This window comes from Aedes aegypti, chromosome 3 (assembly GCF_002204515.2).
Source record: "Aedes aegypti strain LVP_AGWG chromosome 3, AaegL5.0 Primary Assembly, whole genome shotgun sequence".
In the NCBI taxonomy this organism is placed as follows: Eukaryota; Metazoa; Arthropoda; class Insecta; order Diptera; family Culicidae; genus Aedes; species Aedes aegypti.
In genome coordinates this window covers 230,908,524-230,928,950 of record NC_035109.1, presented here as the reverse complement: position 1 = coordinate 230,928,950, position 20,427 = coordinate 230,908,524, and the positions used below count along the sequence as shown (strand labels likewise).

Here is a 20,427-nt window from a genome sequence, read left to right as displayed (position 1 = left end):
CAGACAAAACACCAGTGAAAAATCTGAGGGTCCGCAAGTTCGACATCGTGGGGCCTTCCTTAGCCGAGTGGTTAGAGTCCGCGGCTACAAAGCACAGCCATGCTGAAGGTGTCTGGGTTCGATTCCCGGTCGGTCCAGGATCTTTTCGTAATGGAAATTTCCTTGACTTCCCTGGGCATAGAGTATCATTGTACCTGCCACACGATATACGAATGCAAAAATGGCAACATTGGCATAGAAAGCTTTCAGTTAATGACTGTGGAAGTGCTCACTACGCTGAGAAGCAGGCTCTCTCCCGGTGAGAACGTTAATGCCAAGAAGAATAAGGAAAGTACGACATCGTAGCGCTGCAGGAGGTTTTCTGGAAAGGGTCGACGGTACATACGTATAGAAATGATAATACCATCTACCATAGCTGCGACAACATACATGAGCTGGGCACACCTTTTATCGTGATGGGCAAGATGCAGAGGCGCCTGTATTAAAGGCCGTTTCTTCAATATCAATCAGCAAAACCAACGTGCACAGCCCTCACTTAGCAAGTGACGATGACGATAAGGACGCTTTCTACGCGCAGGTGCAACGTGAATACAACAGCTGCCCAAGCCATGATAATCGTTATCGGAGATCTCAAAGCTGAGATTGGCCAGGAGGAGGAATTTAGACGGATTATAGGGAAATTCAGCGCTTACCTGCTTACGAACGAAAACGGCCTTAGACTGATTGATTTCGCTGCTGTGCAAAGACTATGTTCTGCTCTGGTCACGACAGCTGCCTCCAAGAACATGACCATACGTAGTACCTACTTCCAGCACAGTCTTCCGTATCGGTACACCTGGAAATCACCCCAACAGACTGAATCGAAAATCGACCACGTTTTGATTGATGGAAGACACTTCTCGGACATTATCGACGTCAGAACCTATCGCGGCACAAACATCGATTCGGCCCACTACCTTGTGACGGTTAAAGTGCGCCAAAGACTTTCCGTTGGGAACCATATTCGGTACCGATGCCCGCCACGGTACAATCTGGAACGACGCGAGCAACCCAAAGTCGCAACTGATTACGCGCAAAGCCTTGAAGTAGTGTTTCCGGAAGAGTACCACCAAAGCCCCTCTTGAGGAGTGCTGGAGTAGTGTCAAAGCAGCCATTAACAACGCAGTGGAAGGTGCCATTGGGTTCGTGGAAGGAAATCGACGGAACGGTTGGTTTGACGAGGAGTGTCAGACGGTTTTGGACGAGAAGAATGCAGCGCGGGCAATTATGCTGCAGCAAGGCACCCGTCAAAACGTGGAACGATACAAACAGAAGCAAAGACAGCAAACCCATCTATTCCGGGATAAAAAGCGCCGTCTGGAAAAGTTGGAGTGCGAAGAAATGGAGCAGCTGTATCGTACTCAAGAAACGCGTATGTTCTACAAGAAACTCAATGCATCCCGCAAAGGCAAAAGGTGGAAGCAACACTACGATGAACACCTAAATGGCACAGAGGAGGAAGACCAAGACAGCAGGAGGAATAGCTTCATCAGTACGGCGGATGAGGGAGACAACTCCCACAATAGTTGAAGTTAACGATGCTATCAAACAGCTCAAGAACAACAAAACAGCTGGAAAGGATGGTATTGTAGTGGAACTTATTAAAATGAGCCCGGACAGGTTGGCCACTTGTCTGCACCAATTTATAGCCTGGGATACAGAACAGCTACCGGAGGAGTGGAAGGAGGGAATAGTATACTCAATATACAAAAAGGATGTCAAGTTAGAACAGTGTTTCCCAAACTTTTTTGACTTTCGCACCCTTGAGATCAATATTTTTTTAGAATCGCCCCCCTGATATGAAATTCAAACAATTGAATCGAGCGTTAAACTTACATTGAAGTATGGATCAATATCTCATCATAAGTATACCGAAAATTGGTCAAATTTAAAGGGTGTAGCAGTCAATCATAATGCTTCAATAAAAATACCCCAAAAAGAATGTCGTCTACTTGTATACCCATAAAAGAGTCATGCAATATCTCTCAAATGCATCAATTGTTTTTGTATCAACAAATCTATTATACTGGCTATTGTACGATCATTGGAAAAGTTTCGGCCCACTTTCTGTTTTTTGTTTGTTTTCCTTTTCAATGTTGTATAAGTTGTTTAAATAAATTTACGAACTGTTGGGTAATGTATTTTTGATTGTTCTGGAAACAGTCCAATCTATATACAAAATATAAAAAAATATCTGTAAATCCAGACTTTTTCTATTTTTTATTCACTGATTTAGATTCACAAGCTTTTAAAGCTTTGATCCATGTAATTTTATGTTGCTTAGGCCTATTTTTAAGTAGAGTGATTAACGTATATAGCATTCAATGATTTTATCATTGAAACCCGATTTTTGTCAACCAAAGTCACATTAATGTATTTATAAAATTATTTGTACTATAAATACTGATTAGATGTCAACATAAATGCGTGTCAAATCTTCGCCCCCCTTAAAAATCCCACTTTGGGAATCATTGAGTTAGAAAGTAAGAACTATCGAGGGATCACCATTCTTAATGCAGCCTATAAAGTGCTTTACCAGATCATCTTCCGTTGTCTATCGCTACTGGCAAGCAGATTTGTGGGAAGTCATCAAGCCGGTTTTGTGGACGGGCGATCGACGACAGACCAAATCTTTATGTTGCGGTAGATCCTCCAAAAGTGTCGCGAATATCAAATCTCTACGCACCACCTATTCATCGATTTCAAAGCGGCCTATGATACCATCGAACGCGAAGAGTTATGGAAAATTATGGACGAGATTGGTTTTCCCGGGAAACTGACTAGACTGATCAAGGTAATGATGGATAGTGTACAGTGCTGTGTGAAGATATCGGGTGCATTATCGGACCCGTTTGAAACACGCAAAGGAATTCGACAAGGCGATGGCCTTTCCTGCCTCCTGTTTAATATTGCGCTATAAAGTGTTATGAAACGGGCCGGCTTGCGGGGCAACGAAAAAAAAATGCGGGGCACGATCTTCAATCAATCCAGCCAGTTCCTGTTTTGCTGACGACGTGGACTTAGTGTGGAACAAAATTTAGATTCTCGCTCCAGTCCACTTTTTGGATTGCATTTAGGTCCCATAACAACTGTGCAAAATTTCAGTTCGATCGGAGAAACAATATTTTAGCGCCAGCTGTTCAAAGTTTGTATGGGATTTACTATGGGAAAACTTACTTTTGCAAAGAAAAATCGCCAGAGGGCGCCCATTGACCTCTATAAAAATTCTGAACACGGACTCTGATAGGTATTTTTACGATGAAGAATATTACCGAAGACCGCGAAACAATCCGACCCTTGTGAAAAAAGTTATTCTATTGGCAAAGCGACGTTGATTAACACGTAAAGGAATAACAATAATAACAAAATCAGGCAAAATTTCCGAATAGTCTATGCTTAATAACTTTTTTCACAAGCATCGGATTGCTTTGCGGTCTTCAGCAATGTTTTTTTTTCAGCAATGTTGTTCATTGTAAAAATACCTATCGAGGTCTGTGTTCAGAATTTTTATAGAGGTCAATGGGCGAAGTCTGGCGATTTTTATTTGCAAAAGTAAGTTTTCCCATAGTATATCCCATACAAACTTTGAACGGTTGGGGCGTAAATATAGTTTCTCCGATCGAGCTGAAATTTTGCACAGTTGTTATGGGACCTAAATGCAATCCAAAAAGTGGACTGGAGCGAGAATCTAAATTTTTCATTTAACCGTGTCTTAGGCTAGTGGACATTGTCGGAAGAACGTTCCAGTTGGTTACTGAATAGTATACCAGGCTGAATCGTGAAGTCGATCGGGTTGGATTGAAGGTAAATACGTCGAAGACGAAATATGTGCTGACTGGAGGAATCGAGCGCGATAGAGCTCGCATTGGCAGACGTGTGATGATCACCGGGGATGAGTTCGAGGTGGTGGACAAATTTGTGTACCTCGGATCATTGATAACGTCGGATAATAACTGCAGCAGAGAAATTCGAAGACGTATCATTGCCGGAAGTCGTGCTTACTACGGACTCCACAAGACCTTGCGGTCTGGTAAACTTAACTTCCGTACTAAGTATACCATGTTCAAGACGCTGATAAGACCGATAGTCCTCTACGGGCATGAGACGTGGACAATGCTCGAAGAAGACCTGCAAGCGCTAGGAGTTTTTGAACGACGTGTGCTTAGGACGATCTTCGGCGGAGTATGTGAGAACGGCGTATGGAGGAGAAGAATTAACCACGAGCTTACACAACTCTACGGTGAACCCAGTATCTAGCTGGAAGGATACGATGGGCGGGACACGTTGTGAGAATGCCGGACAACAATTTCGCAAAAATGGTGTTCACCTCAAATCCGGCCGGTACAATACGAAGGGGAGCGCAACGAGCTAGGTGGTTTGACCAAGTGGAGCAGGATCTTGTGGGGCGATTGAGAAATTGGAAGTTAGCAGCCATGGATCGAGTTAGTTGGCGTTACATTGTGGCGCAGGTCATGTCTTGAAGGACGTAGAGCCATCAAAAGTAAAGTAAAGTCAATCATTTGTTGCATCTATTCAGATAAGAAACCAAACTTAGGTTGCATTTCCACGTAAGTGATTGCATTTCGGGAATCTCCCGGTGATTAATATGCGAAATTTAAACCACATACAAACAGACATAACACTGACGAAATTTTCTTCGACCATTCATTTAACGATCATTTCAAATTCGCTGTGTTACAAATCTGACAACCAGAGACACGTGCGTCGTTTTTCTTTCGCGTTTGAGTTTCACCACGATCTCTTTTTGTTGTCTTTTATGAAACGATTGCGAAGCTCACCCATACGAATGTGCACAGCAACAAAGCAGCTGATGCGAATGTGGGAAAATTAACCACGGTCACAAATTCAACGCATAACTTGCGTTTCGTTCTGGAAAAAAAAATCATTCGAACATATTCGTCTTGTCTGTTACACAGCGTAACAAAAATGACATTTTTGTGTGTCTCAAGGATCAAATTATGTGTCTCTAGTAGATTTTGGGCTGCTAAATCTGATGCCGTTCTCAGAAATGTTCCAGCACGTCACAATGTTTAGCTAAAGGTCACCAAAGTTGCATAAAACACTGGTTTTATTGATGTTTACATAAAAATTAAACAATGATTTATCTCAAATTTTAGGGATCTTATCCACCAAGCATGCAAAATAGGACTCTAACTTTCATTTCAGATATAATTTGGTTGAAATTGCACGGTTAAATTTAGATTAAATCGATCACAACATGCTTACAGTCTCCATACAAAATTCTTCGTTTCTCTTATATGTCAAAATACAAAACTTTTCTAAACCAACAAAAAATAACTTTTGAGCATTGGAAGTTTTTTGAACTTTGTTTATAAGTATTGTTATACACATGAAGTTTGAGTTCTGAGGCAAATTAAGCAAATAAATTGCCATACAAGCTGATAAACTTGCATGCAAGTTGGCTAAAATAGTCAAATTTAGCATTTTCAACAGCTTATATCTCAAAAACTAGACGTGCTATGCTATTTCTGAAAATGGCAATGGATTCAGCAATCTTTAATTAAGTTAATAGCGGTATTTTGGTGCTTGAGACAAAACCGTGTTCCGCAGTGTTATCTATGGGTTGAATATCCCAAGAAACATTTACTTTTTTGTTGCTCATTACCATCTAACAGCTTGAGCTGATTTTGTTGCGCTACATGCGTTTTGAACTGTTTTCTCTCGTAGGGAGAGGTAAACATCCGAAAATTATACGTGTGTAAGTGGAATTTGAACGAACACCTTTTCGTGCAACATGCTCACCAGATGATGATATTGCGGCGCTCATTTTAAATCCACATCCAGGACATTCAAGGACGCAAATGTTTTAAATTTGCTAAATCTGAAACATTTGGTGATTTTTATTATCACTGCGACGGTATATCGACATTTTCAGATAATCGCATTACGTGAATTTATCCTGCAGAGCACAATAGTGTAAACTGGGCGATGGATTTTGAAGAAATTTGTTCCAAGTGTTACGTCTCTTTGTTTGTGTTTAAACTGTTTATACCCACAGCGACATTACAATTGACCGTTGTTCATATTATTTGCTTAGTTACATCAAGTTGTATGCAATTCCCGTCTAAGGAATCTTGCTGTTATAAGGTTTTGACGTTTCGAAGTTCACATGTACACGACGAAACTCTCTCTCTCTCTCTACCGTAATCGATCGGCCGAGATCCGATCTCAGTTTCAATTTCAATTTGTACATTTGACACGTGTTTCATCGTGTACATGTAAACTTCAAAACATCAAAACCTTATAACAGCAAGATTCCTTAGGTGGAGATTGCTTACAACTTCATCATTAATTAACTGTGGTTAAACTAAATAAAGCTTTGAATTCATCTGATTATAAAGGTATTGAAATAAGCATTGAATGCGTTAATTGCACTGTGTGATTTATCTACAAAGAGACCACACGATTGTCACTAATTTTATCATCGTAAAACGGGGTAACTTTGATAACGCGGGTAACTTTGATAGTGCGAGACCCACAACATATTAAACGAAATAACGAAGTTTCTGTTAATTAGTTAAGCAAAACAAATGCAAAAGTAAAGAGTATTAGTATGACATGTCATGTCAAAGCTATTTTCATTGGAATCAAATGCATTTGAGGCTTTTTATACGAAAATTAAAAATTGACACAATTTTAGCATTTTCGAAACGCTTACAAACAATCTGTTCTACGATCACTATTTGATGCAGTTTTGAATAGTTGGCCACTTATCTTTGACAGCCTAGTTATCATAGAACTTGAATACGGTCTAAAATCTCTTAGCGAATAGCATTTTCATAAACTGAGACCATTTTTGTAATCTAAGTCAGAAATTTCCATATAACGTTAAACGCCTAGAGGTATGCAATGCCCTACAAATGTTCGTTATTCATTCAATTTTGTTCGATATATACTCCATTATCAAAGTTACCCCAAAAAAAACCAACTTTCGATTATTTGAAAAATTATATATCCATTCATAATAAATCTTTTGGAAATCTATCGACTGCAATCGATAGCTAGGATGCCAGTACTTGTTTTAAAAATATAAATTATTATTCTTTGAAACAGCATGCAAAAATATTCAAGTTTTCTTCGAAAAAACTATCAAAGTTACCCCGTTTCACGGTACCTTAAAAGTCAAATATATCACTAGTAGCCACACCGGCAAAGAACAGCTCATAAAACTCTGTCATGCACGAGACATTAAACGACATAGAAGTAACAAGCGTGTCACAGGTGTCAACCAGTGGTGAGCCATGAGTTTTCCGCTTAAATTGGCCATAACTCATTGCATGATGACGTCAACAGAAAGTGTTTGGAACTGCTATGGAAAATTTGAGAACAGGGTCAGCTCCCATCAAAATTGACAGTAACTGGAACCGATCTCCCTTGAAAAATGGAGGAGGTAGAATTTTGCTGTGGATTGAATGTATCCGTTGAACTGTTACGCCCAGAAGATAATCTCTTGGAAGGAAATGACATCACTTCTAGTATGGTACACAAAAACATCGGCGTTGAAAAAAAAAATCAAAAAACATGGAAATACGACTCAGTTTTACTTAGAGTAAGGTGGGGCAAAAGTTCGACCTTAGTGGTATAATCAAAGTTTCCAGGAAAACAATAGCAGTTAAAATAAAACAAATACTATACAGTGAATCTTCAACATATTGGCTATAATTTTGATGAGCAAACTTGTGTCAAAATATTTACCCATTTTTAGTTATAACAGTTTCAAAATTGATTGTCTTATTCGAACTTTTGCTCCACCGGTGGGGCAAGAGTTCGAATCTAGTGTGGGGCAAAAGTTCGCTGGCTAAAACACAAAATATCGATCCTTTCATGACAGGCATACTTTACACCAGCCGTAAACTTAAGTTTGACGAAAAATACACACTAAATTTTCATCAAAAAATTGCCCAAAACCGAGTTAATTGCAATATACTCAAAAATAGCAGTTTTTCGCAAAACTAAGTGGAAATATAAAATTTTGGTGACAGTTTTAACACGATCAGACAAATTTAACTAAATTTGAAGATAATATGTGGATTTTAGGCAATTTGCAAATTTTTCCGTGATTTTATACATGGGTCGAACTTTTGCCCCGCTGATTCGAACTTCTGCCCCACTATGGGCCAAAAATTGTTTTCAAGCATTTATGCAAAAACTAATACACCTCAAAGCAACCTTATGATAGGTCTAGAAATGCCCTTACATAAAATATTGAAAAAGATTTTATCTTCAATTGGTTCCATGCTACGAAAGTTTGACCAAAAATTACAATATTCACGTCGAAAAACAACAAATAGCCATAACTTTTCCAAATCTCAATCATTTTTTATGATATTTGGATTGAAAGTCCTTTACTTGAATAGCATTCAAACCACCATGACATTTATAAGATTTGTTTTGAATTGAGCTAGAAATCTTAAAAAGAAACTCTTACCCCACTCGAACTTTTGCCCCACTTTACTCTACATGTGTACAAGAGCATCTGATGCTCTTTATGGAAATCCAGAGATGTAATTTTGATTATGAAGGACTAATATGCGTTTTCCACAGTACTCATGCAATAGAACTTTTTTTCAATCATCAAAAATCACTGATTGGAAATCGGCATTATTAGTGATGCAGTCGACTCTCCACACCTTGATGTTCTACATCTACCAATGTCGATTATTTCTTCGATCAAATCATTCTGCATATATTCATTCATTAAAATCACAATATAAATAATATTATATATTTTATCTGAATTCCGTGATTAAATTGATTAAAATTTCAATTTAGAAACACGATATGACGTCAGCTTTTTTATTATTTTCCCTATTTTTCTGACAACGGAACAGTTTTCAATCTAGTAGTCATTAATATTATGTTATTTGTCTCGATCTCTCCGTATCACAATGGTCCCTTTGCAGTCTGGATGTTGAGAGTCGACTGTACTACCCAGAAGTATTATTTGACCATAACTTCAAATTTGAAGTGTATAAAGTATAGATGAACTTAGTTTTGTGATTGTACACTACGTGATTGAAAACATATACTTATCAAATCATTGGAAATGAATTTTAAATATGTGTTTGTAGAATGCAAAAAATCACTTTAAAAAATCAGGTGAAAAGGCTTATTAAATATATATTATATTAGGGTAAAAGCACCGGTTTTGGCCAGCCTAAGAGAAAATGTCAATAAAAATTAAATGGGAAGCCGTATCTATACTACAAATATGTCAAATGCAAGCTTTCAATCCATATTATGTGTGTAAAATATCAAAACTGAGCTAAAACCATTTTTTGCTTTGGAAATCCCGTTGGTCAATATAGGCAAACGGAACCAGTTGCCAGAGATTTAACTTCGGTTCCTAAATTGGCCAATGCATTGATTTCTCATGAGAGTGGCCAAATTAGATGTATGGGAGTTAAAATTATAAGGAAAATTAATTGTTTTTCTTATGTTTTGAATCAATTTGGACGAGTAAATGAATGTAGCTCTATCATATGAATGTGATCTACTGAACGCAAAAGGTTACTGCTGATTGACTATGTAAAACGGTGTATAATCCACTTTGGCTACAACTGGCGTATGGCCAAAACCGGCGCTTCTACCCTACTCCTAAAATATATTTTCTCACTTACCTGTAAGATAAAGTTGCTTTTGACCAGGTTCCTGGGCTTCAGAGGGAAGGAAAAGTGTTGATCGAAATAAGGATGAGTTTCTGCCCGATGGACTGCTGTCTGCAAGGTTCGATGTTCTTCGTCACTATCCAGAAACATTCTTACATACGGATCGCGGAAGCCACTTTCCGAGGACGAGGATAAATCTTGAGCTGTGAAGCAATGGAATCGTCGGTCATTATGACATAGCTTTCAAAATTCAGTGATCATCCGTAAATGACGCAGCATCGTTTGCCTATTTTCTACTACTAACTACCCTGTAGTAAACCCAAAGAGGGGAAATCTTAGGTGCTGTTAGGGCCGCATTTACGGGGGGCAAGGGGGCTATGGCCCCCGGCCCCCCACATTTTAGGGGCCCCCACGAATCTCTACAAACATATTTATAGTTAAACTCTTACGAATAATTATGAATCAATGCATTAGTACATACTTTTTTGAATCGCATCATATGATTTGAATGTTTCAATTTTAATTTAAGTAATCCGGAATAATGGGCGAAATGTATACAAATAAAGTCAAATGAAATTACTAACACAAAATATAAGAACATAAGGAATGCGATTTTTTTGACTTCATGAGAAACAAGAATATTCAGAAACGATTTGGATGAACAAATAGAGTCAGGTCAGACATTTCTCTTTTTTGTAATTCGTAGCGGCATTATGATAATGCACGTGTAACTGTTTGTATTTTTTTCATAATTTATTTTATTTAGAAACTTCGTGATAATTTAGGTATTTTCCCAAGGATTTAGAGATTATTCAGAAGATTTCTTCAGAAGTTCACTAAGTGATGATTTCCCGTGGAAGAAGAACCTTCCTAAAGAATTCCTCCAAGAATTTCGTTTTAGATATTTTTCAAGAATGTACTAAGTCTCCAAGAATGTTCCTGTGATTCTTCCATCGATTGATAATTCGGTTGAAGGATTGATGAAAAATATCTGGAGGAACTCTTAGTATAGTCTTTGGGAAAAAATGGGGTATCCCTGAGGAAATTACTAGAGGTAATATCGTTAGAATACTCAAGTATTTCCTGGATAAAATCCTCTAAGCATCTTTTGAAAAATCGTTTCAAAAATTTCTGTGATAATTAGTAAAGGAATCTCTAGAAGAATTTGTAGAGAGATCCATATATGAGTCCCTAAAAGTATTCCAGATGAAATCTTTGGACAAACAACTAGAGGATTTCATGAAGTTTTTCCTCGAGACATGTGAGACGAAATTCTTGAAGAACCTGATAAATAGCCGCGTTAAAGTCTTTTAATTTTGCATCAGGATTCATCGTAACCAGAAAAAGGAAAAAAAAGAGACATTAGATACCATTTTAATTAAACTAGAGACCTTGGAGACTTTTAATTAAACAAAGAAACTTTTTAGAGACTTGCATTAAAATAAAAACCAAGTTCCTAGAAAAAGACCTGCAACCAGCCATACACCAATTTCTTTAACTCAAAACTGTTAAATTAATCTGTATGTTCAACAACTTGAATATTAAAACAGGAATAGAACATGCATAATTTGAATTAAAGTACCAATAAGGAAGGAATCAGGGGCCCAGATAGCCGTAGCGGTAAACGAGCAGCTATTCAGCACGACCATGCTGAGGGTCGTGGGTTCGAATCCCGCTGGTCGAGGATCTTTTCGTAAAAGGAAATTTTCTCGATTCCCAGGGCATAGAAGTATCATCGTACCTGCCACACGATATACACATGCAAAAATGATCAATCGGCAAAGAAAGCTCTCAGTTAATAACTGTGGAAGTGCTCATAAGAACACTAATCTGAGAAGCAGGCTTTGTCCCAGTTGGGACGTAATGCCAGAAAGAAGAAGAAGGAAGGAATCACCAAATCAATTTGATTGTTGACGAATAAGCCCCAAACATTTGATTTAACCTGTTAACGTATAAACATGACTTCTGATAATGAAAATCTATTCGAAAGAGACAAAATGTATTTCTGGGAAAATGGCCCCACAAGACATTGGCCCCCGGGCCCCCACATTTGTAAATCCGGCCCTGGGTGCTGTCCATAAACTACCGATTTGACAGGTCTCTTGCTCGATTGGGTTGGGATTATTGAGTGTCTTAGAATATATGAGCATGACTTCACCATACTGTCATTGTAAGATTAGTACAAATAAAAATCCGATTTTCATGAACCTTCCAAAAACTATATTTATAAGTGCCGATAAGATTTTTGATTAGACTTCCACTTATTCAAAATGTAGCTTTTGAAAAATAAGAAAGATAAAAAAATAAACTTATGTGCCGTCGTCGAGGGTGAGAATGGGTCATATACACGTATATGTCCAAATCGATTGTTAGACAACCCTCATAATTTAACTTGAAATATATTTTCGAATATGAATTACGGATTTGAAATGTTGAAAAAATATTCGAAATTCGATCATTTTTCGCTAATTAAAAAAAAATATGGAAATTAATCCATTCTCATCCCATCGAAGGTGTGGCATTGGGTCAAAGATACTGGAATTGGGCCGCAATAGGAACAAAGAAGAAAAATCGTATTCTATTCAAGTTTGATGATACTTACAAATAATATTGGATGTCAAGAATATGAATATACAATTTTAAAATAGTATTAGTCCTTCTAAAGTTCTAAGATTTTCTATTACACCCTCAAAAGAGCAACCTAAAAAGCGTTTTTCACGATTTTCCGAAGTTTTTTTTTTAATTAACTATTTGTCTCGGTTATGCTACTTCTCTCCGAATGTCGTTTCGCCGAAACGAGTCATTCGGGGAATAGCATTCAGAGAAAGGGGTCACTCGAAGAAGTGGCGTTCGGGGAACAATAGCACAATCACTTGTCTAATTTGATATCTGGAAAGAACACACCATTAGAGTTGTACATCAATATTTCAAATATTTACTGAGATATTTCAAATTGTATTAACCCATTCTCATCCCTCTGACCGTTGTTTTGTTGTAAGAAAATAATTCAAGTGTTACGTCTGTTTTTCTGTGCTAAAACCAAAAAATCGATTCCAGCTGTACACATTATATTTACATTAAAGCATGTATAAATCAAAAAATATGTTGCCCACCAAGAGTTATAGGAATTGACCTTTAGTACATCTAAAATATGTTATTTTTATGAAAATAGGGAGTTGAAAATGGACATGTTTTTGTGACGAAATTTATGGACGATCCCTGTGCGCATCTGTGTTTTCCTCTTCAAATCAACTTTGATTATTAATACGGTTATTGTGCATGCCTTATTACTTGAGTTTCATATTACCAGAAACTTCCATGCTACCATACCTTCCACCAGATGAATCAACAGTTCCTCCTTGCCTCCGTCGTACTTCAATCTCAGATGAAACCTTCCGAGTACCGTGTTGATGTCATTTGCAGCCATTATTATCGGCACGCGTCTCCTAGGCGATCGACTGCTGTCTGACCGAATGGATCCACTCGGGCTATCAGGTGCCACAAACTCACAAACTTGTCGTGGGAGTGTTGCCGAAGAAACTGTGCTGTTCCTTTTCTTAGATGACATGATGTCCCGAGGATTGACGCTCACTACTGACGTCATGCTTCCTTGAGGAGCTTTGGGGGACCGATTGTCACTGTCTGGGCCAGATGGAAGTTTACCTTCCAGACTGTACGTTCTCATTCGGTTGGGGGACCGTGATTTCTAATTTTGGAGAATACTGCTTGTTATAGGGGTAGGTGAGGTAAGATGGTCACTAGGGCGGTTCAAAATTCAAAAAAAAGTTTGCAATTCAAATCTCCCATATTTTCTTACCACCCTTGCTACAGAAATATTCTGTGAAATTTACAGCATTTTCATTGGCATAGTAAGCTCTCAGTTAATAAATGTGGAAGTGCTCATAAGAACACTGAGCTGAGAAGCAGGCTCTGTCCCAGTGGGGACGTAATGCCAGAAAGAAGAAGAAGTTAAAGGGTGACCAAAGACAATGTAGTTTTGTATGGAAATTATTATAGAGAAATTTAGAAACATGATCCAAATACGTTAGTACTGAAATGTAAGAACAAATTTATCATCTGATAGTGAAAATTCATTTTTTAAACCACAATAAAGTAAGGTGCTGAAGCGAACAATTTAGTCCGAAGGATGGGAGAAGAGATAATCATGAATTTATTGTTTAAATCCTGATAAAAACTTCTGCAAAAATCTCAAACAAAATTAGCTCAAATAGGATTTGTTGTTTTCAGCAACTCTCTAAATTATGGATTGAAGTAAGAGTTTTCACTTGAGTTGATAAATATGTTCTTACATTTCAGTACTAACCTAGCTTATGGATAGTATAAAAAGATAGGGGGAGATCTCCCAGTACCGGACAGCACCCAATACCGGACAAAGTCGAAACATTGAGAAATCATGATCCGATCAAGATGGTGTATTAGAAGAAAAGGAAGCTATTATGGAGAGTAATGTTTGCGTAGAATACCACATCCTTGTAATTTGCATACCTTTTTGAAATAGTAGAGATGTTTGAAAATTGTTTGAAATTTGACATAATGCCGTAAATTTGAGCCTAATTACTAATTATTTTGAATATGGCAAAATAATTTGGATGGCACAAGCATGATTCCCCAATTACGGACAGCTTGATTTGTTACATGATATTTTTGTAATATTCGCACCAGTGTCTCAAAATCCATTCATTTTTCATGGATTTCATCGATCATGGTATCAAAGATGCAGTAAAAATAAGAAGAATGGAAATTCAGTACAACACGTAAAATGTGTTGTTTTTCATCATGGAAGAGGTTTTTTGATGGCTAACTGGCAGACTAATTAAAACTCAAATTACTCTTGTGAATGTTGCAAATGCATTGAATTGGCAATGAAATACTATTCCTAGAGTAAAAACATCCAACGATATACAAATTTACAGAATTCGAGGCATTTCCAGATCATGTCCGGTATTGGGAGCCACTTTTTATGATAGGTCAATTTGGTACTAAAATACATCATCATAGAGCCTGTCCACGATAAATTTCGGACACTTTTTTTTCAGTGTAGGTTTTGAATTATTTCACGGATTGCTGAAACGTTTCACTTATATGACAGCTGAAACTCTCCACTTTATTTCGTGGTACAACATGTTTACATTATCGTAACATTCACTGAAATGGCGTCCAATCAAGTGGAAGTGCGCAAACCCATTTTGTTTGAACGGCAGCAAAATCCGAATTTATCGGTACGCGATCTTGCCAAAAAACTAAAGCTACCGAAAAGTACGGTATTTAGTGTTTGCAAATCATTTGACCAGCGCTTGACTGTGGATCGGAAGGTTGGAAGTGGAACAAATCGAAAAGTATGCTCCCGACAAATGGATAAGAAGGTGGTAGCCATTATTGAGAAAAATCCCAATCTTTCTGTGCGAAATGTGGCTCGCAAAGTTGGAAAGTTCGAGAATTTTACAGAAAGAAGGATTAACATCCTTGTCAACTGTTTATTTTGTAGATATAACTCTTTTATTCTGAAATAAACAATTGTTTTTGTTGAATTATGAGTAACTTTTTTTTGCTGCCATTATTTGGGTGTCCGAAATTTAACGTGGACAGGCTTTAATACAATGTCAATATTCATATTTATAATTTCAAATTTATTTTTGTTCGCTACAAAAATGATAAAATTTATCATAAATACGCACAATCCGCATAAAATCAATAGTTTTTGAATAATGAATTTAGCGGCCCATGTGTCCGGTACTGGGGGATCTCCCCCTACGAGAGATTGGATTAACAGGGATTAACTTCTTCTTAAATTTGAACTATCCTAATGACCATTCGCGGCAAGAAGAGCACCCTTTGTTTGTGACGTTCTTCTGAAAGTTTTTTAATAAATTATTTGGGATTCAGATAAACAGTAGCTAGTACGAGAAGATTGTAAAAAGTACATCACGAATAAGAAACTTTTTTTTTGTATGTATAAAATATGACAATTTTAAAGCTTTATTTATGTTGCGTAAACAAATTAAACATTGTAAATCAACTAACATTACCTTTATCTAGATCGAAAAATATTTCAATTATTTTGAGTAGATCATTAAGTAGGTATGCACCCGTGGGACAAGATGCAAACACCATGCTCAAAATTAATAAAAAGTGTGAAATTATAATACAACATTCAACTGTAAGCATAGCATATTGTATCCGATTTACACAAATCATTTTTCTTAAATTAACCTTAAATTAAAACTTTAAATCGATTTTAATAGAGAACTCCGAAATATTTAATCAAAGTTGTTATATTTTCAATAATAGCTTAAGAAATAATTTATTTGAAGATATATATTATCAGAAATTTAATATATCTTTATACATTACAAGTATTGAAAAATAATGCGACTCTTCAGTAAAAATCGTCCTTTTATTTGGGTGGCCATATTGCCCCTAAGATTTTTGGCCCAATTAGAGCCTATACTTACGGTGCTCATCTTGCCCGTCTACCCCTTACTGTGCTAATACATGCAAATTACCTGCATAACAAAATTGTCCGAAATTGTTGACCTAGTTTCAGGATTGGCATTTGACGCAAATTTAGAAGATACTTCACGACAACTCTGTGGGGTGTTATTATATTAAATTATGGTAACGGAAAACAGGAGGAGCGGTAAAATACAAACCGACGCTCGAGAGTGTACACTTTCCATGCTGTTATTTCTAGAGGCTGAAGTGGGTGGCTTCTGTCGTCCTGAGTAAGGCTTCTTCTGATCCAGACTCGGTTGCAATGGACTGGAACTCAAATCCACCGGCCCAGCTTTTCCCTCTCCATCTAGCGTATGCGGTGAGATATTGCATGCTGGCTGTACGGGATGGGAGCCACTAATAACGCTGCATTCCTGCTGAACGGGAAACGGATGGAACAGGGAAATTACAATGCAAATCAAATACTGTGCAATTATCATACCTGTAGATTAATTTTCCTGGCTGCCTTCTTTTCTTCGAGCCGATCAAGCTCAGCCCACTCCTTTCCTTTGCGGCGCACGACATAATAGCGATACATCACTATCGTCACGGCAACTAGCAGGGCCAATCCTGTACCAGCGGCCGCCCCTAGGACTGCCGAACTGACGAATACCATTGTTGAGTGTCTGGAATGAAATGGAACAAATCCCGATATCATATATTTTAAAAGATTAACAAAAACTATCACTGCGATATATTTTTTTGCCTCAGGCATCAAAATCCCGTTATTTACTTAATTTAGAGTTGCTGAATGTACTGCCGGTTTCAAAAATATCATAGCAGGTTCAAGTTTTGAGATATTGGTTGAAAATATATTGTTTAATGATTTCTGTCAACTTGCATACAAGTTATTTAGCTTGTATGGTGATTCATTTGCTTAATTTACTACTTTCGATGCTCAACATGTTATTTTTTATGCGTTAGAATAATTGAAATGAGAAATTTTGTATGAAGGAAGCAGGTTAGAGAAAAAAAAATAGTTTATCAAAGCCAATCGTGCTATTCAAACCAAATGTTATATGACAATTCAACTCTTTTTGTTTATGTTCTGTAAATCTATCTATCTATCTAGCTATCTATCTATCTATCTATATAAATAAAAATTCAATGGTGTTTGTAGCATAAGCATTAGCATTAAGCTATTCGCACAAATTCGTAGGTGGTACAGTCCTAGACCATTGTATGAGGATTGCCTCCTTCCGGTCCGTTACCAAAGTCAGAAATTTGGGATTAACTTCTAACTTTTAGACAAGATTGACGCATCCTCCAACAGTCGAGATCTGTCCTGGCCACGTCCTTACTAAAGCTGGGGAATGGGAAAGGATGATTGATTGAACACCTACTTAAGAAAGATGCAGAGTACTCTACGACCTCTCATAGGTGTTACGGGATGTTGTGGAATGTTGATGAAAAGGATAGTGTCATAGGATACGTTTGGTAGACGTTCTGGCCGACCAATATTTAATATTCACGCATTGTGATCATGCGCTGCAGGTCAGAACAAACTCACCAAATTCCTCTTTCGAAACTCCTCTGCAATCCGTCGCTCCTCTTGCAATGAACACTACATAACATAAACGAACATGCTTGTTTAAGCCGTAACTTTAAAAATAAACACTTTTTCACTTTGAAAAACATGTTTCTGCAGAACATTTGCACGTAGCATAGCACCATCTGCCGAATCTTATTTTCACCAGCCGAACCGAAAAAAAAAGCGAGACAAAGTAAACGTGACACAAGTTTCAAAACGCAAAATTCAATGGTGTTTGTATGTCACAAAATGGCTCGAGAACGGACTAATTGATTTACTTGATTCCTTTGCAGTTGCGTTCCTCAATGATTGCGACGTGATTGTGTGGAAAAATATTTACGGAAAACTCATAAAAAAAGTAAGAAAAACGAGAACACAAATTTGACATTTGGTGTAGCGATTTTCCATGGCCTATTCCAAAGCCTACTTGGCAATACAACGTTTGCCGTGACAACTAGTATAGAATAAAATAATATGTCAATTCATTCATTTGATTCTTGATCAAATTCTGAGTATTTTTCCTAATTTTGAGCTCATTTGGGAGAAAACTGAGTCAGCACAAGTCCTTCGAAATTTGTATGGGAATTACTGTGGGAATAGCAAGCAGTTCATACAATTGGTAGTAATGTTAGACCATATGCATTTGATGGTTTGAGCTATGTTGATACTATTAGATACATTGGGAGGTCAGGCGATCATAAATCGAAAAAGTCTTGTTTCCTTAATCATGTTTGTTTGTTTTCTTCTTATTACCAACAACATTATTAAAAAAAAAACAAAATGTTAAGATGCTACTTGCTTTAGTTTTTGATATATACACAGTATCAAAGTCAAAAATGGATACACAATTTACACTTTTCGGCGAAAAAAAACTTTTCGTCCAAATTCATTGAACAATTACGTTTTTCATTATTGCACTTCATCTAAATACGTTCCCATAAAGCTTTTTATATAAACTTTCTGCTGGACGATTATAATATGGTCGGTGTTCAGACAGACTGAACCAAGTGTTTTTTGAATGATTTCAGGAAAACGTACCCCAAGCGTTCGGAATAACAAAATATTGGCATTATTTGCTGTAATAGTGTAACTTATCTGTTTGATGAACCAACTGTATCAAAATAGCATCGGAAAAATCAGAATTGATGGAGTCCTTGACTAATCTTTGCAAGGCCAAAATATGGTCTAGTCCGGTCTGTCTGAACACCGACCATATAGTCATATCACTGATGAAAAAATATTAAAAATGAAATAAACTGATAATTTTAGGAAATAATGCCATATTTTAACTTTGATGGTCAAGAATTTTTTCCTCCCATTTCCCCATACTTCTGTTTAGAGAGAAATTAAGCTTGAAACTTCAACAAACATGTCCCACCAAAAAATCTTGCAACAAATTGCTACTTTGAAAGTATCATTTTTTTATTTTTGTTTTGTGTCATTTGATTTCCTTCCACATTACTTTTAGTTGGCCTTCATGTTTTTGATTTATTTCGGACCAATATTTGATTTTGCCTTTAGGGTAGTCTTCAGGATAGGATGGCCAGAAAACATGATTTTAGGAAATCTAAGTTGAAGCGATTTTCAATCTGTTATTTTTAAACCATTGGCAGTGAATTCGAGGCTTTGTTCCTTGTTGATTCATATCCACGACAACCACCGCCAGCATGGGTTTCGGAATAATATTTCTCCAATATACACTACCCGTCATAAATACGGACTCACTAAAATAAGTATTGCAACACTCAGCTGAATAATGAATCACCCTGAAAAGTTTAGCATCACCTCAAAACAGGTTAATTCACATTGCTATATCTCGAGATCCTTACGACTTGCAAAGAAGCGATCTTCAGCAAAGTTGTTCAGGGGATCAAGGACATCCGGAAAGCAAACAGTTTGGTTCGCGATTTTGTCCCTAGGCAACTAGTTCTAGCTTGTGATCCATAAGAGATAGAAAGTTCGGGTCTTCGGCAAAGTTTCTCAGGGGTTCAAGGACATCCGGTTTAACTAGTTTCAAATGCTCAATTTTACATGCTCACTAGCACCACCTAGCGGCAAAATCGTGAACTAAACTGATCGCTTTCCGGATGTCCTTTGCAACTTTGCCGAAGACCCGAACTATACTTACTTACTTATTTGGCTTTACATCAATTATCTTGATAAAGCCTCGCCAACAATATTTCGCCAATTCCCTCGGTTCATGGCCGCTTCTCTCCATCTTCGACTGTGACCCACGCTCTCCAGGTCTTGGTGTACCTGGTCAATCCACCTAGCTCGCTGCGCCCCACGCCTTCTTGTTCCGACCGGATTCGTGGCGAACACCATCTTTACAGGGTTGTTGTCCGGCATTCTTGCAACATGCCCTGCCCAGCGTATCCTTCCAGCTTTAGCTACCTTTACGATACTGGGTTCGCCGTAGAGTTGAGCGAGCTCGTGATTCATCCTTCGCCGCCACACGCCGTTCACCTGCACGCCGCCGAAGATCGTCCTTAGCACTCGGCGTTCGAAAACCCCAAGAGCTTGCAAGTCCTCCTCGAGCATAGTCCACGCCTCATGCCCATAGAGGACTACCGGTCTTATGAGCGTTTTGTACATCGTGCATTTGGTGCGGGGGTGAATCTTTCTTGACCGCAGTTTCTTCTAGAGCCCATAGTAGGCACGACTTCCGCTGATAATGCGCCTTCGTATTTCCCG

At 37.7% G+C, this 20,427-nt stretch overlaps 1 protein-coding gene across 3 annotated transcripts in view; it reads right to left on the bottom strand.

The window, feature by feature from the left end:
- Positions 1-20,427, bottom strand: part of LOC5567940 (synaptotagmin-6) — a 51,911-nt gene that overhangs the window by 11,378 nt on the left and 20,106 nt on the right. For 2 of the 3 annotated variants that reach the window (XM_001657715.2, XM_021852043.1), the window contains exons 2-6: positions 16,645-16,828; positions 16,361-16,579; positions 16,214-16,297; positions 13,020-13,395; positions 9,702-9,892 (exon numbers count right to left, since the gene is read on the bottom strand). In XM_001657715.2, coding sequence (XP_001657765.2) covers positions 9,702-9,892; positions 13,020-13,395; positions 16,214-16,297; positions 16,361-16,579; positions 16,645-16,818 — 1,044 coding nt within the window. In that variant the 5' untranslated portion in view covers positions 16,819-16,828. The remainder of the gene's footprint in view (positions 1-9,701; positions 9,893-13,019; positions 13,396-16,213; positions 16,298-16,360; positions 16,580-16,644; positions 16,829-20,427) is intronic. The other variant, XM_021852045.1, reaches the window with a different exon arrangement.